General features: G+C 37.2%; 1 protein-coding gene across 2 annotated transcripts; it reads left to right on the top strand.

Moving 5' to 3' along the window:
* Nucleotides 1-4,069: 4,069 nt before the first annotated feature.
* On the top strand, nucleotides 4,070-9,868 carry alkal2b (ALK and LTK ligand 2b). 2 transcript variants are annotated; one of them, XM_053633814.1, is made up of 6 exons: nucleotides 4,070-4,478; nucleotides 4,951-5,250; nucleotides 7,061-7,114; nucleotides 7,244-7,324; nucleotides 7,781-7,854; nucleotides 8,333-9,868. In XM_053633814.1, the coding sequence occupies exons 2-5, from the start codon at nucleotides 5,007-5,009 to the stop codon at nucleotides 7,843-7,845; spliced, it is 444 nt and encodes a 147-aa protein (XP_053489789.1). In that variant the 5' UTR covers nucleotides 4,070-4,478; nucleotides 4,951-5,006; the 3' UTR covers nucleotides 7,846-7,854; nucleotides 8,333-9,868. The 2 variants fall into 2 exon arrangements, with proteins under 2 accessions (XP_053489789.1, XP_053489788.1); XM_053633813.1 differs by lacking the exons at nucleotides 7,781-7,854; nucleotides 8,333-9,868 and having other exon boundaries at nucleotides 7,061-7,535.
* Nucleotides 9,869-20,471: the final 10,603 nt, after the last annotated feature.

The raw sequence follows: 20,471 nt of genomic DNA on the forward strand, positions 1-20,471 counted from the left end.
CTTCAAAGTCACACAAGTGAAAGCTAAGCCATGTTTAATTTTGTTCCAGGCTAATGCACAGCTTGTGCTTCATTATTTGCTGCTAAGAGTCTGAATGGATTGTGCAAACACTGTGTCATTATTAAGTTTCAATTATTATACTTTATATACTAATACTGAATGTTTTAGACACTGTTCTTGTGTATACAAGAAACAAATGTAGTGAGACACACAAAACAGGTTAAAGTTTAGTGTACACAGTTAAGTGACTTACAGCATGCCTTTACTTGTGTTATCTGATGTATTCCCACTCTTGTGGTTTGTCATGCCTGCTTTAATAAATACTTTAAATTACAGAAGCCAACCTTGAAGAGCTTCAACCTTATAAAGCATCACCCCTATAAGAGCACAGGTGAAAAAATAGGGGTGGCAGGAAGACTTTATATCAGAAGAAAAGCTAACTCTATCACTGCACAGTGAAAGTATACAAGCATCAATGAAAAATAAGGGAATAGGACATGATATGATAGTAGAGATGGTCAAATGGAAGTGAAAATTAAGTGGGGAGAAAAATGTGAGTGATAAGAGGAAAGTAAGTTAGAGAGCATGAATCAGGGGACTTGAATAATAAATTCCAAATCTTTTAATCAGTATCGCCTCTGATACTATTGTGCTTAAAAATCACCATCCCTTTGCCACCAGCACCCTGTGATTAAACAAATTAATAGCTGTTTAGCACCATGTTAATGCAAGGCATGGGAAAAACTAACATTACCATTAATAATTTTTCAATAATTGACATTATACTTCTAATAATATTACTATAATATCAAGCCTAACTTTCAACATTATTAATTAACCAACAGCAATTGGTTAGTCAGCTATTAGTTAGTTTGTTAGTCTAACTTGCAAACCATAACGTTAGCTTTTTAGCATGTTTGCTCACTACCAAGCCTATAGTCTAATGAATGCATGAAATATGCTTTATTGCTCATTAGTTTAGATGGATTGTTGAAATATGAGCTTTTTAATGAAGGATGGTTAACATTATCTAGGTTGGCAAATAAGTAGAATGAGCTATAAGTAAGTATGATATGATTATAAGTATAAGTATAATCTGATAAAGCCAACATACATTGCTATTTTAACTCTATTTTCAAAAATGTTCAGCATTAGAAGAAAAATCCCAGGTCTAGAATTCAATTCAAGCACGTCATCTGTGAAATGGACCAAGGAGATGAGGGTCAAACTGGCACAGAATTTCTGGCATGGAGCCCATTATCAGTGTTATAATGTATTATGTCAAAATGACCACAATTTATCTGTTCAAAGGCACAAACACATCACGTTAAAGTATATCAATCTCCAACTTTTTTGTAGGATTACAACATTGTACTGATTTCCTTTTTGGTATATGCCATGATTAAACAGTACGTGTGGCAGGTCTCAAAATTTCTTGATTATGTACCATGCACAGCTTTATCAGAAAGACCACAAAAAATACTAAGTGTTAGATTTTCTACATATTTAAAATCTGCTGTGATATCATAGATGAAAACATAGCCAAATTCTACCTTGAAATTAAGCCAGTTTTAAAAATCTGAATTAATATTTTTTATTATTATTTAATGCATAGACTTGGTGACTATAAATATACAGTGTATATTTAATAATTTACACTTTTTTAACTACATTATCACACAGTTCTTTTCATTCTTTCATTCCTCTTAAGTAACTGCTTTTACTGGTCAGGATGGCAGTTGATCGGTGACCTCTTCCTGGAAAACTGGGTGTGAGGCAGGAATACACCCTGAATGGGATGCCAGTCCATGACACAGCACTACCAGACACACATTAACATGCTGACATTCACACAGTCATTCACACCTAGAGGCAATTTAGCCACGTACAATAGATGTTTGGAGTTTTTTTTTTTTTTAGATACGAGGAACTCCAGAGAACATGAAGAAACCTAAGTACAGTGGATATAAAAAGTTTACACACCCCTCTTAAAATGGCAGGATTTTGTGATGTAAAAAAAATTAAACCAAGATAAATCATGTCAGAACCTTATATAAACCTTATATATAAATATCAAGTGACAAACACCCAGAAATGTTTTTGGGGAAAAAAAGAAAAAGAAGAAACTTCCCATACCCAGTCTGCATAAGTGTGAACACCCTTTTATAATTGTGTATGTGCCAAAGCATTGATTATACCTTCAAAAAGTGGAGAAAATATGGCACGACAGTGTCACTACTAAGAACAGGACATCCCTTTAAAATTTATGAGAAGATCAGGAGAAGACTGGTCAGAGAGGCTGCCAAGAGGCCTACAGCAACATTAAAAGAATTGCATCAATTTCTGACAAGTACTGGTTGCTCCCTACATGTGACAACAATCTCCCGAATTCTTCATACCTCTGGGTTATGGGGTAGGGTGGTAAGACGGAAGCATTTTTACCCAAAAAATAAATTAAAAAATACATCCAATCTCCCAAAACCATGTGGAATGTGTTATGATCTGATGATACCAAAGTTGAAGTTTTACCAAAAGAAATGTTTGGCACAAAAAATGACAGCCATTCACCAAAAGACCGCCATCCCCACAGGGAAGCATGGTGGTGGTAGCATCATACCTAGGAGTTGTTTTTCTTCAGCTGGAACTGGGGCTTTAAGCAGGGTGAAGAAAATAATGACTAGCTCCAAATACCAGTCAATTTTGGCACAAAACCTTATGGCTTGTGCTAAAACACTTAAAATTTAGAGGAACTACAATATTCACATTTTGATTGTGATGTTTATGTATGCACATTCAGCGGTCCACAGACACATGGCTGCATGCATTACTTTTTTAATTATTATTATTTTTTACCTTTGACATGCCATTTGGGCAGCTGTGGCTCAAATGGTTGAGCGGGTTGTCCACTAATCGTAAGGTTGGTGGTTCAATTCCTGGCCCATGAGTCCACATCCCGAAGTGTCCTTGGGCAAGACACTGAACCCCAAGTTGCTCCCAATGTGTGTGTGAATGAGAAACATTATAAAGCGCTTTGTAGAACTGCTAAGGTTTTTTTTGTTGTTGTTGTTTTTTTTTTAAGCCTTATATAAGTATAGACCATTTACCATCTAGTGTAACATTTTGGTAAATCCTGGATGTTCATTGATTTACACAAACAACATCATGATGTCAGTCCTGCTGTGTTCTGTATCAGTGAGGGGGTTTCCTAACATAGATTCTGGACCTGTCTTCTGAAATACCATAAACGTTTAGAAGCACTAAAGTACAGGAATAAAAGACCAACTAGGATGGCACTTCGATTGCGTTTTGCTAGACTTATTGTGGCTAGGGTCAATACAATAAATACTGAAGGATCTTTCATGTTTTGTGAAGTAAATATCGCCTACATAGACTCACTGTGTGGCACTGTTGAGCCACTGTTTATCTTCTGATAGGCACAAGCCTACTATAATAAGCTGCGTCGCCCCTGGTCAAATCTGCAGCACTCCACCTAGGTGTAATAATAGTAGGTACCAAAGCTTTATAATCCTGATTATGATTACCTAAGGGGACTGGTGGTATGTTAACGTGATACCTCCCTGTGACAGTTAAAGGAAGGAAAAAAAAAAAAACAGGGAGGAGAGCAGGAGAGTACAATATGAGTGAACATTTTTTACATGCTTAAAGGGAGTAGTAATGCAACGGAAGCAGCTAAGGCCTGACTGTTCTCGCCTCGGTCACTGTGCTATAAATGATGAATTTGTCGCGGCACGAACGGCTTCTTGCTCCAACGCGCCACACGCACATACGGGTACTTCAGACTAATTGAGCCTAATTAGGGGTTCTCTTTTGGCTTTCCGGTAATGGACCAAGTGAAATAAATAGGAATCGATTGCGGTATCTGCTTCTGGAAGATTAACAAAGAAGAGAGAGAGAGAGAGAGAGAGAGAGAGAGAGAGAGATTAAAAGTCTATTCCAACCACAGTCCATGCTTAGAAACGGATACAGAGATTCCCTTTTAAGGGAATACAAAGCGTGTTAGTCAGTGGAGAGGGGAAACCACTTTACCTGAACCACAAGTGGACTTTTGTGGCAGTTATGAGACGGCGACCGGAATAAAAGAAAAGCACTACAATGCGTTTTTGGAGGAGCGCTCCGACATGCCGGGGCAATCCGCATGGGACGAGTCCTTACGTCTGCAGCACAGGATAAAAAGCGAGGGAACTCATGCCGGATGAATGTGACACAAACATCACCGAGAGGAGGAGAAGGAGGGAAAAGAAGAAGCAGAAGAAAAAGGAAAAGCCGCCGGCTTTCTCTCACTTCTCAGTCACTACAGCACAGAAACGCAGCCTATAAAGACACTGGGCTGTCTGTCTGCCATGGTGCACTAAACCGGAGACTACCTGCAGAAAGGAAACCTACCAACTCCTGCACTACCATATTAATCTATTAACACACCGGGAGGACACCAAACCAGCGTCACAGTCGCAAAACAGGTAATAATAAGGCTGGAGGGTTTGTGCGTAAAATGCGTCTGGCTTCAGCGTTCTTCTTCTTCTTCTTCTTCTTCTTCTTTTTAATGCTTACTCAACTACTTTAACAACATGCACATGTAATGAGATATGCTTCAAATTCTAACAATTCCTGCTCTGTAGTTCTGCAGCCAATCTTTGGCACGTCAACACTTCATGCAAAGTAGCAGCACAGGAAAGCCATGGTTGGGGCGTAACTTCAGCTAAATTCCTTCGAGTCATTCCTTCAGATTGCACCGTGTCATCGCAAAATAAACTTTCGAATTAGCTATCGTCATAGCCATGCGCGTGCGACGTGCTAAATACGCCTGAGCGTAATGGGACGCTTAAAGCTGTGCCCACTTGTGTGGAAGTGTGGTAAAATCGGGGTCTCCGAACGTAGACTTTTCACAATACGGTGTCTGTCGTGTGTGCTTTGTGGGTTTTTTTCGTCCAGGGTAGAAGTTGAAACGCGTCAGCAGCGAGAGAGGCACGCTTCAGCTGCTCTTCAGCATGAGCGTCCTGCGCGCGCCTGTCATCACTGCGCTCGCGCTGCTGATCGTGAGCGGCGGTTACGGCGGACAGAGCGGCTCCGCGTCCGCGCGCTCCACCAGCCTGCTGCAGCTGCTCGCGGCCAGCGGGAGAGAAGCGGCCGAGCATCAAGCAAGCTCTCCGCTTCCCATCAAGACAGACTACTCCATAGAGTCGAGGGAAGGGAACGAAGTCAACAAATCCAATCAGCACGACCAGATCCTGGGTAAGTAGACTGTTTTACTGAGAAGGACACTACTTTTATAGGACACATCTGTAGGATACTTTTAAGTTCTGGTTATCAGAGTGGGATCATAACCAGGGAACCCATGAATTTATTTATTTATTTATTTATTTATTTATTTATTTGTTTGTTTGTTTATTATTATTAAATGTTGTTACAGTGGTGGAAATCAACCCAGCACTATCAGAGATTATTATATTTGTTATTATGAGGTCTTATAATTAATCTATTTGGTCATTAACTATTGAAGACGATGATTTGAATATGGGTTTAATCTAAACAAATACAAAAACATACAGCCTATAAATAATGTTGATTTGGGTCTAATGTGTTCTGTTTGTGGAAAGTTCAGGAATAAATAAAAACGCTCTATGGCACCAATAAATAGGCAAAATGTTACTATACACTTTTAAGTAAGAAGCTTAATGTTTGAAGAGTTGTATTGTGTTCATAAAACTGTTTTGAGGGGGTCTACAGAATTGATTTTACACTGAAAGTTGTCCATGGATGCAAAGTTTTGAGAACCCCTGCTTTTGACAGACTATTACTTGACAGTGTCAGATATGACAGGAAGGTTTTCTGAATTTGCCCTAACTGTTGCAATAACCCACCTTTTATGATTGTAGCATATATGGTACTTGTGTACCATTATTACATTACATTACATTACATAACGTTAACTTGTAGTTAGATGAAAAATTTGTAGCATATTAACAGATCATACAAATATATATATGCTGAAGTTAGTTTATAAACAGAGTAATTTAATAATAATTAAAACAATTATAGTGATATTTACAGTGCCTTTTTTTTAAATGAACTCCTGGTCAATATATTTTGACAACACCGCCACCCCATTTCAGGGACCAAAACTTCATCACCCATAATAGTATACGTATTATTTAATACACTGACTGACCACTTTATTAGGAAAATCTGTAGATCTGCTTATTCATGCACTTATCCAGTGAGCCAATCATGTAGCAACAGCACAATGCATAAAATCCCACAAGATACAGGTCAAGAGCTTCAGTTAATACTCACATCAAACATCAGACTGGGGAAAAACGTGATCTCAGTGACTTTGACTTTGGCAGGTATGTTTGTGGACAACAAGGGACAGTTCTGTAGGCAGAAATGCCTTGTTGATTGGAGAGGTCAGAGGAGAATGACCAAACTGGTTTTAGCTGACAGGAAAGCTATGGCAACTCAAATAACTACTCTGTACAACCGTGTTGAGTGAAAAAGCATCTCAGAACACATCAAACCTTGAAGTGGATACCCAACAGCAGACAATCATATCAGGTTCCACTCCTGTCAGGCAAGAGGAGCAAGTATTGGTAAAACCTCGCCTGGTCTTATTAACAATTTTCAGCTGCTCAGGTTTGGTGAGCCTGTGCCACACCCCCGACCCCCGCACCCCCACACCCCCATCCCCTCTCAGGGTAAAAATGACACATAAAAATAGCAACAATGATCATAACAGAAAATCTCATTTAAACAAATCATAGACCATCAGGCTATTCTTCAGAAATGCTTTAGGGTTCATCTGTTCTCACATTGATCACTGTTCTTGGGATGTTGGTGCGTGACTTATAACTTGCCAAAACTACATTTGATCTATGTATACTACTTATAACTACTTAAATCTTATGTCATTAAGTAGTAAGGATGACTTGGTGACATTTCTCAAAACTGTTGTAAAATATCTAAAAATGCAGCACTGTCTTAATATCTAAACTATTAGTACTAATAGTAATATAACTAATAGTTGTTTGTTGATTTTGGACAGATGTCTTTCCTAGAGATCTGCGGCAGAAAGAAAAGTTCCTAAAACATTTAACAGGTGAGCAACAGTCCAACATTCAGCATAAACATGTTTATTGCTGTTTATGTAGTGTAAGTATGCATTTGATTGGTATCTGTGTCGCCAGCATGAGCTTGACATTGTTCTGGGTGTTTCTCTTCATTTCAGGGCCTCTCTATTTTAGCCCAAAATGCAGCAAACACTTTTATAGATTATATCATAACACCAGGGACTGCACAATACCAGCCTGTAAGTGCTACCACCCTACATGACATTTATTTACAAACTCCTGTACCGTACAAGTTTTAATGCCGCTGAACAGAAATCCAGCTGCAGTATAGTTGTGCTAGTGTTAATGAACTTGCTTTATACATATTGACATGTAAATATATTGGAACATTAAGATTATCTGAATATTCTGTGATCTTAATATATTGTTATTTTATAAAGATATATAAAATGTTGAACCATTATCCTTTATTTAGGTTAAAGCAGATATAACTTTTCAACTTTATACTGTTTGATACGTTTAATAATATTTTGATGTAAAACATCTATATATTCAGCGGCATGTGTATAACATGTTTATGTTATAAAAATGTTATTCTACAGTAACTTTAAGGGTTCCGTGTGTAGAAAATCACATAATTCAGATGTTCGTGTTATGTATTCATGCTCATACTGGTTAATCTGTACACACTGTAGATTATAGAAGATGTGCACGGCTACTCAGAAGGTTAGCAGAGAGTCAGCGGTGTTCTGAGGGATAGACCTTGCAGGTAAATTTTTAACTGAGAGAACTCGGTGTAATACCGACACTCTTCGTTTTTGGGTCCCATTTGCACTATCACCCTAGGAAATGTTTTCTCATAGCACAAACAGACATATTAAATAGCTATTTATTGTCTTATCAGGCACACAGATGATCAGTATGCCACTTATTAACTGCTGCATTCTCAAAGCAGTCTGTAAATGTAACCCACTGGGCTCATGAACAATGTATATAAATCATGTCGTAAAGCTGGTGTAAAGTCACCAAACCAGCATCAAATCGAATGACAAAAGTAAATCCAATTATAGATTATATAAATATACATTTTTGCTCAAGACTGGTAATTTCTTCCAATAAGACATTATTTTACACTTACAATTAAATTCATTAAGTTAATTAAAAATGTATAGTGTGTCTGAGCAGGTTACAAAAACTGTCCTAATCATTCAAGTTCATTAAATGTCAATTGTCATATCTCTTTGCAGATTTCAAAAGACTTGAGAAATAAGGAGGACCAAGAAAAAAAGTGCCTTGGAAAAGAACTTGGGGGGTTGGGGGACGTTGTGGGGACACCTCAGAAACATTTGTCATTATGAAGCATAATTTGTCATCACATTTTTCAAACTCCTCCATAAAGTTCTACATACAGTACCATGGAAGTCTTATTGACTGACAAATCAATGTTATCACTGAACTTTCTGATAACGCGAATGGTGCAAGTGAAGATGCTGTTTTACACGTTAGAAAATAAATCCCACTGCCAAACTCTATGGACAGTACAGTGTACTGCAAATACATTTATGGTTATACAAATGCTGTTGCTGTCCACTGTGTTTTTCAGTAGTTGTGGACAGAGTATCATTTAGTTAAACACAGCTTCTAGTCCAAAACTCTTGACCACCTTTGCTACACAAAATCAAAACCTGTTAAATCAGTGATTGAATTATGAATTGTATCTGTAAGACATTTCTTTTCGCAGAGATTAGGGATGAAAGTTGATGTGTATGGAAAAAAAAATGTCAGCATTCTCGCTGAATATGAATGTCATATATAATCTATTTATATATTCAAGTTATTTTCAGTTGCTGGTGTCAGACACACACGCATCCCAGCTAGAGTGCAATATGTATATATTGTAAATATAAGAAAATCTATCTTCAAATAAAATTGTTTGTTATATAATGTTATATTGTAATGTTCTTTGATGAAAATGTGGTTTTCTGTGTATGTGTACCAGAGGACTGGGCAAAAAATTATAATGTTCCTTCACAGTGTCAAACTGCCCAGTTATGATAACAAAGTTTGACTTTAAACATGCACGATAAATGACCACATGACCCAGAAAGCAAGGATATATAGACCACAGGCACTTGGTTAGCACTTGTTTTATTTGCACTTCTTATTCAAAACTTTCATCAGCATGACAATGTCTTAACTATTCAAGCTTGTTTTTAGACTATGTTGATATTTGTGATTAGAGTCGTGTCAGAAATTATTGTTAACAAATTATTGTTAAATATCGCTATAAGAGAGATACAGTTCATAATGATGCCACTAGAGCAGCCTGAGGTAATTTAAGCAGTGGTCAGTGGCAAACCAATAAACATTCCTCATGCTCTGATTTGTTTGAATGAGTCTTTACCTCTAGCCTAGTGTAAAACTTTACCGCTTTAACTTGTGAATAGATGGTTGGCTTTTGGCAGACTAGGCCCCTAGCCCACAGCACCCACACACTTATGTTGTGTAATGTGCCCAGGCATGCCACAGTAACACTAACAAGTTTACAGAAATTCTTCAGCCAAAAGACAGCCTAGAGAAACGCCTCAGCACAAACACGCAATTAAGAACATTATCGACTCAGTCCACCAGTCACATTTGTTAACAGGTGTATATTCATGAGAAGGCACATCAAAGGATTATCGCGTGTGAAGGTAGCCAGTGATGAATGAGTAAAAAAATGAAGCAGACATGCAGCTAATGTGTTTAATTTAGGAATGTAGCCAACGTGAAGGTGGATATGATAAAATTATCTCCTTGGATTCATGTTTTTACGTATTCCTTCCAAATTCCTTCCACTGCAAACAGATCTCTGTGTGTGAATAAAAAAAAATCCATAACAGTGCACTAGATTTAAGGTAAATCTAAATGCAGTTTAAGTAACAATTCATCACTATGTCTTTAGTGTTCTGAAGGTATGTATATACGTGCATGTGTTAGCGGAGAATATCTGTCAACAGAGGCAATCTCATTCGCTCCACGTGGGAAACTCCCACTATATTTAGCTGCCAACACTGTGGTTTAGCTGGTCTGACTATCAGCTTGGGTGGCAGCCAAATCAGAGTAATAGGGTAAATCAGTGAGTGCTATATTTAACATGTACACTTTATGGCCAAATGTTTATGGACACCTGACCATCACAGGTACTGTATATGTGGTATTTGAACATCCCATTTCAGATTTAATCCCCCTTTGCTGTTATTATAACCTCCACTCTTCTGGGAAGGCTTTCCACTAGATTTTGTAGCGTGGCTGTGATGATTTGTGCATTCACCCAGAAGAGCATTAGTGAGGTCAGGCACTGCTGTTGGGTGAGAATGCCTGGGGTGTTCCAATTCATCGTAAAGGTGTTCAGTGGGGTTGAGGTCAGGGCTCTGTGCAGGCCACTTGAGTTCTTCCACATTAACCTTGGTAAACCATGTATTCATGGACCTTACTTTGTGCACAGGGGCATTGTCATGCTGGAACATGTTTGGGCTTCTTAGTTTCAGTGAAAGGAAATCTTAATATTCCAGTATTCAAAGACATTTTATACTTTGTAGCAACTGTTTATTGCAGTGTATCATAGATGTATAGTATATCACACTGATTGACAGATGACCGTTGTTAAAAAACAAAACAAAAAAAACCACACGCTCCACAGTTACACTTAATCTATTTAATTATGTCTGGGTGTCTCCCTGTGTGAGAAATTTCATGGTTGAGTTCATCCTGGATGAAGGACAGGGAATAAGAATGTCAGAAACCAAAGAATTCGATTTAAGTACCGATTTAAATGAATTATTTATTTTTAATTATTTAATTTAATTCATGAATTAATTATATTTCCCATGTTTACTGCAGAGTTGCAATGAAATTGTAATCTCCATTGAAAAGAAATGACAATGAAATTGTCATTTCTTTTCAATGGAAAACTTATGCAGACAATGTAATGACTGGATAAAATTTCCTTTTAATATTGCACCCAGCCAAAAATGTGAGGCTATCAGAATGGTGTAGATAAAGATCTACAACTTTCATTTCAGTTAACCATCGGTTATCATGCCAAGGTTTTTTGCCAGATCCTAAAAACCTCAGACCAAGAGCTTCTTTTCTCATGCACCATTTTGCTGTGATGTGCAGTGTCATATTAATGAGAGATCCAGTTTAGAAGTAGTGGAGACAGCAAAGTTTGGACTCAAAGTTCCAGAAATCAATGTGACACAGTTGTGCATTGACCCAGAGGTAGAAGAAGAAGCCTTTATTTGTCACATATACAGTACATTACAGCACACTGAAATGATTTTTCCCCATTTCCAAGCTTCCCAGGAAGCAGGAGTCAGAGCACAGGGTCAGCCATGATACGGCACCCCTGGAACAGATATGGTTAAGGGCCTTGCTCAAGGGACCAACAGTGGCAGCTTGGTGGTGCCGCAGCTTGAACCCCCGACCTTCTGCCCAGAGCCTTAACCGTTGAGCTACCACTGCCCCATAAAATTTGAAGCTTTGGAACCATAAACAACTGATCAGAGTGTACAATGAATGAAGCAAGCAAATTCCCATTGCCACCAGATTCAGCAGGTAGTGGAATGACATTGAGGGTAATGTAGGAAACCATTAAGTGAAAATAGTCCAATATGTCAATTAAAGACATTTAAGCCAAAAAAAAAAAAGTCAACAAAATAAAAACTGGACGTCATCGAAGATAACATTTTAATTATAAAGATTAAAATGCTTGTTGTTTAGGGTATATTTTCCTTTAAGGCTCAAGATCCTCTAGTTTGGCATTGCTGGGATTTGTTCTCACAACGTTTGAGCCACTCCAACACTCCAACATTGCCCTTAACCATTTAACCCTTTGTAATGTGGGCTAAAGTTCTCCCCAAAACTGATTAATGCACACTATTCCATATTCAATAATGATATTTTCATGGAAAGTCCTTTCAAAGTTGCTCAGTGTATATTTTGCCCAGTGGGTAGTGCTAGTGAGCAAAGTTCAGTGAATTTTTAAACAGCTTGTAAACGTTTTCAGCAGAGCTTTTTCTGAAAACTGCTTAAGAATTCACTATGACTATCATTTTTGTCCAATAAAACGGTATAATGACTAGTGACAAAATTATAATTTGCACACATGCATGCTACAATTTCGGTCAACAAAGTGTTGGCCGTATTTGACTCAGAGGTGGAGTGACACATCATTTGTTCATACCTGTTACTGATAGCCCTACCTTTTTATTCTATTATTTTCAAAGCAGTGCAAGTGAAGGGTGTGCATAGCTGTTTCATGCATAAAAGTGGAAAGCATTACAAGAAATTATAGGAATCCCTGCACACAGGAATTTTTTTGGAGTCACTTTTGTCAGTCCTGATGATACAATTAACATTACATTCTTTGACTAGTGGAACTTGACATGTCATGTCAACGTTCATGTCATTATTCATTTACTTATTTTCTATTTATTTATGTGTACAATTTGTAGTTTAGCAAACCATAGAGTAGTCTAAACTTGTGTTGCCACAATGGTATTATTGTCCAAGCACCACGGTGCTGTGAGGCCACTTTATTTTGCCTGACTTTCAGAATACCCAGCAAAACCCCTGAAAAAAGTTAATGATTAACATTTAATGTCTACATTAATCTTTATGTAGATACAACATTCCTCAACATTTCTCAGCATAATGTATGCTTCATCTCTGCTGCCTTTTCTCACACTAGTTAACCACCTTGTGGAAAACATTTATTCTCCTCAAAGTGACATGAAGCATTCAAAGAACTCCATAAGCTGATTACCTCTGCTAAGGACCTCAACTAAGCACATGATCTGGGAATGTTCAAAGTTGTTTTTTTTTTTTTTTTTTTTTTTTTTTTAAAAGTAGCGACCATTAAAAACCTCATAGGCTTATACAGGACATGCAATCTAAAGGTTAATGGTGTCAAACAAGGCCAAAAATTAAATCCAACAAAATTTCTGTTTATGAATCATGAAAATATTTTCATAGTGTAACAAATGTTACATTAAAATGAACTTTACAATGAAAATGAATGAAAATATCTTCTGATCTGCTTAATGTTCATGGTACCTGTAATACTTACCAACTTCTACATGATGTTCATTCATTTATTCCTTCATTTATCTCTAGTAACTACTTTAGCCTGGTCTGGGTTGTGATTAATCAAGGTTATATTTGTGGAACACAGGATGCAAGGCAGGAAAACAGCATGGATAGGATGCCGGTCCATTGCAGGGTATCCCACACACAAACATTAACACACTCACTCACTTGTACATAATGGATTACAATTATATATTCAAGGGTCAAAATTCAAGATGAATTCCACTGACAGGAACTTAGTAAATCTGCTTGTACTTTTTCCAGCTCCTGAGCTCAAAAATGGATTAATTACACAAATCGGCAGCACTTGAGCAAGTGGAAACTCACTAACAGCCCTCTCAAGGATCCTTTAGTTTGGCTCGGCATTTTGGTGGGTGATGGACCTGTGAGATAGAAGAGTGAAGAGTGCTGAGAGCTTGATCTAGACTGTTACTGAGTGGTCTCTGGGTTTGTGGATGTGCAGAGGTGCCACTAGTTTGGAAATGCACCTATACAAGTGGTTTGGACCAGTGAAAATTTGGACAACATCCTATACTTGACTGATTTATGAAAACTGAGTCCTGCAACAAATCACTGTCAGCTGCTTTAACAGTTACCAGTTTGTATCGTTTTTTGTATCTGGTTTACGATGTGTCTTTGAATCTAAAGAAATCGATGTTAATTTAATTAATCTTAGACCTGAACTGTCCTGTTTCCATTGTCTTTCAAGTAGCTGAGCTTGAGGTATACACCAGAATATTCATTTCACTTCATAAACACAAAAGCAATAAGCATAGATTTAGCCTTGGTGACTTGTACCCCAGAGTGCAACCCATATAATCTTCTACTGGAACAGCTTCACTACTACACCCTTACACTATGATCTTAAAACAGACGCGTATTAGTTGACAGTCTTAAATGTTTCTTCATGGGTGGTTGATACTATGGTGTGAAACAGGATTAACCAATCAGAATTAGCCAGGTAACCATACTGAATGTTAATAAAAAAAAATAAAAAAATTAAAAATAAAAAAAAAAACCCACCTCAGTTCCATCTATCCATACCACTTATCCTCTTCAGGGTCACAGGAAAACCTGGAGCCTATCCCAGGGAGCATCAGGCACAAGGCAGGGTACACCCTGGACAGGGTGCCAGTCCATCACAGGACACAATCACATACACACTCACACACCCATTCATACACTGCAGGCACGTTAGACATGCCAATCAGCCTACCATACATGTCTTTGAGGAGGAAACCCCCACAGCATGGGGAGAACATGCAAACTCCACACACACAGGGCCATGGTGGGAATCAAACCCCCGAGCCTGGAGGTTTGAGGCAAACGTGCTAACCACTAAGCCACCATGCACCCAACCCACCTCAGTTACTTGACTTAAATGCAATTAAAAATTTCTACCAAAACATTCATGTAGTAGTCATCCACTGCTCATTTAGAGATTTAAGAACAAACTAAACAGCACCCTGCCAGAAAACAGGTTTGATGGAATAATAGCTCTCTGAGCTCTGAGGGATATGGTAGCTGATGAAATACTGGAGTAGGAGGAGAATTAAAAGGTAGAAGGTATATTACTAACATGTTATTTTAATTCATTTCAACGGAACTGCCGTACACATATTTTATTAATATTATTAATATGGCAAGATTGGTTGATGGTAGATACTGACAAATTCTGAATAACATCACTGCTCACATTACTGTCATCGCACTGGCATCAACCTCAGAAACAATTAGAGAGTCACACATTATTATACCAATAAATTATACCATCAGTATAATCTGTACAGATCACACAGTGATTTTATTTGGTACGTTTCCTCATTCACCCCTTAAATTAATTCCTGGCTACACCACTGCTCCAATGATGGCTCTGAAGGTCACAGCTGTATTATCCGAAGCACTGAAGAGTTATATTTACTTGCTTGGAGTGTGTGCTTTGGGACACACAATGGAGGTGATGAGAAGAGGCTACATTATAGACAAACCTAGTTTGAGCTTACTATCTGTGCTCGAAAAGCCATCATGCCACGCAATACATTAATTACTCTTCTAAGTAATTACACAGTCCAGGTGTGTCTACCTGGGGGAGGAGTAGAAACTCTAGAAAATGGACTGTCCTGCCCTACAGAGACAAGAACCTATTGATGAATAAATAAACGATTCAGTATACTTTGTATATCAGATATCAATCTAACAATGTATTTAACAACATAATTTAGCAGGGGTTTATAAGGAGCAGTTCAGAAAAACGAAATAAATATATAAATAACAGGGGAAGAAAGCACAGCTGAAATAGACAAAGCATTCAAATAGGTTCATATTTTAAAACAAATAATCTTTAGAAATAAAGCCATTTTATAATGCCAAGGCTACATTTGAAAGGTTTTACACCAACAGCATTACAATGGTATGTAAGCACAACAAACAGCTGATAATAACAGGGCAGTGTAAATTGTAATGATTGTATAATTTGGTATAATTAAATTTTAATGACATCTTTACATGACATTGTTTTGTATTAGTGTTATGAAACAATCTGAGACCACTTGTGAAAATGCTTGCATTTTGCATTCTTTTCTAATTTATACAATATTTGAAATATTTACAGAATATTTGAAAGAATTTCAGAATTTATTAGTATTTGGTAAATCCCATTTTTGCTTTAATGATAGTTTGCACTTGAGCTGGCATGGACGGAGTGTCGTCTGAACACATGCTTCAATAGTAGAGATAAGACTTGAAGAAAATCTGACCTTTTGTACAAAGCAGTTAACATGGTTAATATCACACATTTACTTACATTTATATAAGGACTTAGAAATCGTGCTGAATCTTGAATATTAATTATTCAAGATATTGAAATTTTACTTTCTTTCTTTTATATATTTCAAAAAATATTTTAAAACCTTCTGTTTGGTCTGGTCTCAGACTTTTGGACCTCACTGTATATACCCTTTCTATGCATGTTAGTAAGCAGGTGGTAATAATAGACATTAGGTAGTGGGTGTTAATAACAAATATGTTCCAACCAAATATACAAAACAATACATGTATAGTACTCAATGGTTTAAAATTAAATAATAATGTCTCCCAAAGAAAAATAATGTTCCTTGTTTTTTAGTCAAAAACAAAATAAAATGACACCAACTTAATTTGAATCTTATTGGATAGCAGTTGTAGCTTAACAGTCTAAAAAGTTCTAATATAAAGGAAAAAAATAAAGTACATCAGTTTGTTTACATTTTGGCCAGGTGTCTTTTCAAGGGCTTGAAAACATTGTTGTAGGGAGGAAGGAGGAGACACTTGTTACATTTCTTGCATAGCTGGGTGTGTATGATTGACATCTGAGGAGGTAGTAGTGTAAAGCTAAGATGGGAGCAGTGAGTGCGTCTTTCTCTTGGCTTCCAGACGGGGGCAGGGAGAACTGCTACCGCATTCTGCGAACTGAGGTCTTCGTAACCTCCTTGAGGAAATAGGAACCTGACGTCTACGCAGCTTCATTGGATGACTCATACTCATGATTCATGTTTGGAGTGTGTGCTTGCGTTACTGTGCATGTTTGTATGGGTTCCCTCACCAAGACTACTTAATTTTTAGGTCATTGCCACAGCACACAGGAAAAGCCAGTTTAGTCGAGTCTTTTTAGCATGTGAGAGATGGCAAATGGCAAAATTTCAGGGGAAAAAACAGCAGAGAATATTGCAGACAAGTACAGTGGATATAAAAAGTCTACACACACCTTTTAAAATGGCAAGTTTTTGTGATGAAAAAAATCATGATTCTCATTTCTCATGAGATAAGAAATCATGTCAGAATTTTTCCCACCCTTAATGTGAAATTACAATGTATAAGAATTAAGTGGAAAAACAATCAGAAACATTTTAGGGAAAAATAGGGAGAAAAAGTTACAATAACCTTGTTACATAAGTGTGTACACGCTTTTATAATTGGGGGATATCACATTCAATCTCATGTTCAAAAATAATGAACATACAGCAGTCATCACTGAAATTATTCTGATTAACCCCAAACAAAGACCAGCTGTTTCTATACAGTTTGCTATTATTTTCATCTGACTGCTGCAGCCATGGTCTGCAAAGAGCTGACAAAGCCTGAACAAGGTCTCACTGTTGAAAGGTATCGATCAGGAGAGGGTTACATTTACATTTACATTTATTCATTTAGCAGACGCTTTTATCCAGAGCGACTTACAAATGAGGAAATACAAGCAAAGCGACATATCAAGAGGAGAACAATACAAGCAGTGCTACCATGCAAGATTTATAATTGAGTTCTATAGAACCAAAGTGCACAGAGTAGAGGTGTAAGAACCAGAGTAAGTTTTTTAAATTAATTAATTAATTAATTTATTTATTTTCAATAATGTGGGGTTGGCATTGTTAGGGGTTAGAACTTCTAGTTCTAGAACTAGTTAAGTGCTCATGGAAGAGGTGGGTATTTAGTTGTTTTTTGAAAATAGTGACAGATTGTGTGGTCCGGATTGAGGTTGGAAGTTCATTCCACCACTAAGGGACATGTTAGTTTAAAATTTCTGGAAAGAGACCTTGAGGATTCTGAGTAGGCAAAAATTTTCCAAAACATTAGATGTGCCGTGGAACACAGAGAAGACTATCATCAATAAGTGAAGAAAATGGAGCACCACAGTGACATAACCAAGAACAGGATGTCCCTCCAAAATTTACAAAAGGAAAAGACAAAAACTTACCAGGGAGGCTACCAATAGACCTACAGCAACATTAAAGGAGCTGCAGGAATATCTGACAAGTACTGATTACTCTCTGGATGTGAAAACAATCTCTTGTATTCTTCACATGTCTGGGCTATGGGGTAGGATGCCTAGATAGAAGTCCCTTCTCACAAAAACAAAAACAAACAAACAAAAAAACATCCAAACTCAACTAAATCAACCGAAACCATGTGGCAAAATGTGTTAAGGTCTGATGAGACCAATTCCAAAAGCTATATAAATTCCATAATTCCAAAAGGTATGTTTGGTACAAAAAAAACAAACAAACAAACAAACAAAAGCACATAACCAAAAGAACACCATGCCCATGGTGAAGCATGGTGGTGGAAGCTTTATGCTTTAGGGCTGCTTATCTTCAGCCAGAATTGGGGCTTTCATCAGGGTGGAGGGAATCATGAATAGCTACTAATACCAGTTGACTTTAGTCCAAAACATTCAGGTCTCTGCTAGTAACCAATGTTTTTGAATGACCTAGCCAGAGCCCAGACCTGAATCCAGCTAAAAATGTGTTAGCTGATCTGAAATGGGCTGTGCACAGGAGATGCCCTTACACTTTGATGGTAATAAAATCAAAAGGTGCTTTAACAAAGTATTCATTTAGGGGTGCACACACTTATGTAACTATTTTATTGTATGTTTTTTTTTTGTTTGTTTTGTTTTTTTCCCACCATATTATTTGTATACTCTGCAATTGTACATTAAATGTGAGAAAAGATCTGACATGATTTATCTTAGTGTCACTCTTTTACTTCACAAAAAAGTGCCATTTTAACAGGGGTATGTAGACTCTCCATATCCATTGTATATCCACACAAGTGGAAAAAGGGTTATTTGAATGCTTAACAATTCTAGCTTTCCAAAGAGGTTCTACAGAATATAGAATTGATGAAACCTTTTCTAAAAGGTAAACATGATGATGTATGCTACAGTATAGAATATTTAAGGCTTTCCCTAAAGGGATAATTACATTTAGAGCATTTAACATTTATCCAGAGTGACATAGAGATGTGCTTTGTAGCCTCAATCAAAAAACATGTCATCATTCTACTACAAATAGGTCTGAGAATATCATAAGGATGGGTCATCAGTCACTGCTAATGACTCAGTAGTTGAGGCAGCTACGGAATGTTTATTCCACCACTTTTGTGCCAGGATTGAAATTGATTAATACATGTCCTGCATGTCTTCCTGCCTGTTTCTTGATCAGGGGTGCAATGCAATGCCATTATATGTATCTACAGTGGATATTTGGATATTATTTGGATATTTGGATACAGTGGATTTTTTGATGAAAGAAAGAAAAGATAAATGTCAGATCTTTTACCACCTTTAATGTGATATAGCAACTAACAAAATTCTAGTGAAAAACAAATTGAAATGTTTGAACAAAAAAGAACAAGAAAAACAATAACCTGGATGAATAAGTGTGCACACCCTTTTATAATGGGGCATGTGACTGTGCTCAGAATGAACCAATCACATTCAAACTCATGTTCAAACGTAATTATCATAAACCTGTCATCAATGAATTGATTCTGATAGACCCGAAACAAAGATCAGCTGTTTCTGAAGGATAATTCTTGACATCGTCTCGGTTTTATCTGATTGCTAAAGCCATTGTCAGAAAAGAGTTTACAAAGCATGTACAGAATCTCATTGTTGAAAGTGGAGAGGGGTACAAAAAATTTCTAAAACATTAGCTGTAACCTGGAACACGCGAAGGCCATCATGAACAAGTGAAGCAAATGGAGCACCACAATGACATTACCAAGAACAGGACATTCCTTTAAAATGGACAAAATGACAAGATGAAAACTTGATAAGACGAGAACTACGGCAACATTTAAGAATCAATTGGAATACCTGGCAAGTGCTGGTCACTCCCTACATGTGACAACAATTTTGCTTATTCTTCACTTTTCTGGGGTAGGGTGGCTAGACTGAAGCCCTTACTCAAGAAAAAAAACTATCCAAGCCCAATGAAATGTTGGCAAATCCTGTAGCAAATGTGTTATGGTCTGAGGAGACAACTGTAAAACTTTTGGGCATAATTCTAAAAGAAATGTTTGGTGCAAAAACAACACAGCTTATCACCCAAAGAATATCATGGTGAAGCATGGTGGTGGTTATTTTTTGTCTATACTTTTGCTTGGTTCTTGTCATTTAGTTGGTTCTCTTTCCCAAGATAATAACAAAATACTAGCCAAATTTGAACCACCACAACGCTGACCAGGCAGTTAGTAAGGGCTGTTGCACATTCAAGTTAATGAACCCCCAGTGCCACCATGATAAAGTGCTGATGATTAGAGACAAAGGAATGGAATTAATAACTTAAGAATACTTTTATATGCTTATAGATATTTAGATTCAGCCTGTGATGGTTTTCTTTTTTGAAAAGTCCTCTGTGATCAATACTTTTCACAATTACAGTACTTTTTCAAATAATTTTTTCAAATCTTAACCACTAAAAAAAAAGTCACATT

This window comes from Ictalurus furcatus, chromosome 9 (assembly GCF_023375685.1).
Source record: "Ictalurus furcatus strain D&B chromosome 9, Billie_1.0, whole genome shotgun sequence".
In the NCBI taxonomy this organism is placed as follows: Eukaryota; Metazoa; Chordata; class Actinopteri; order Siluriformes; family Ictaluridae; genus Ictalurus; species Ictalurus furcatus.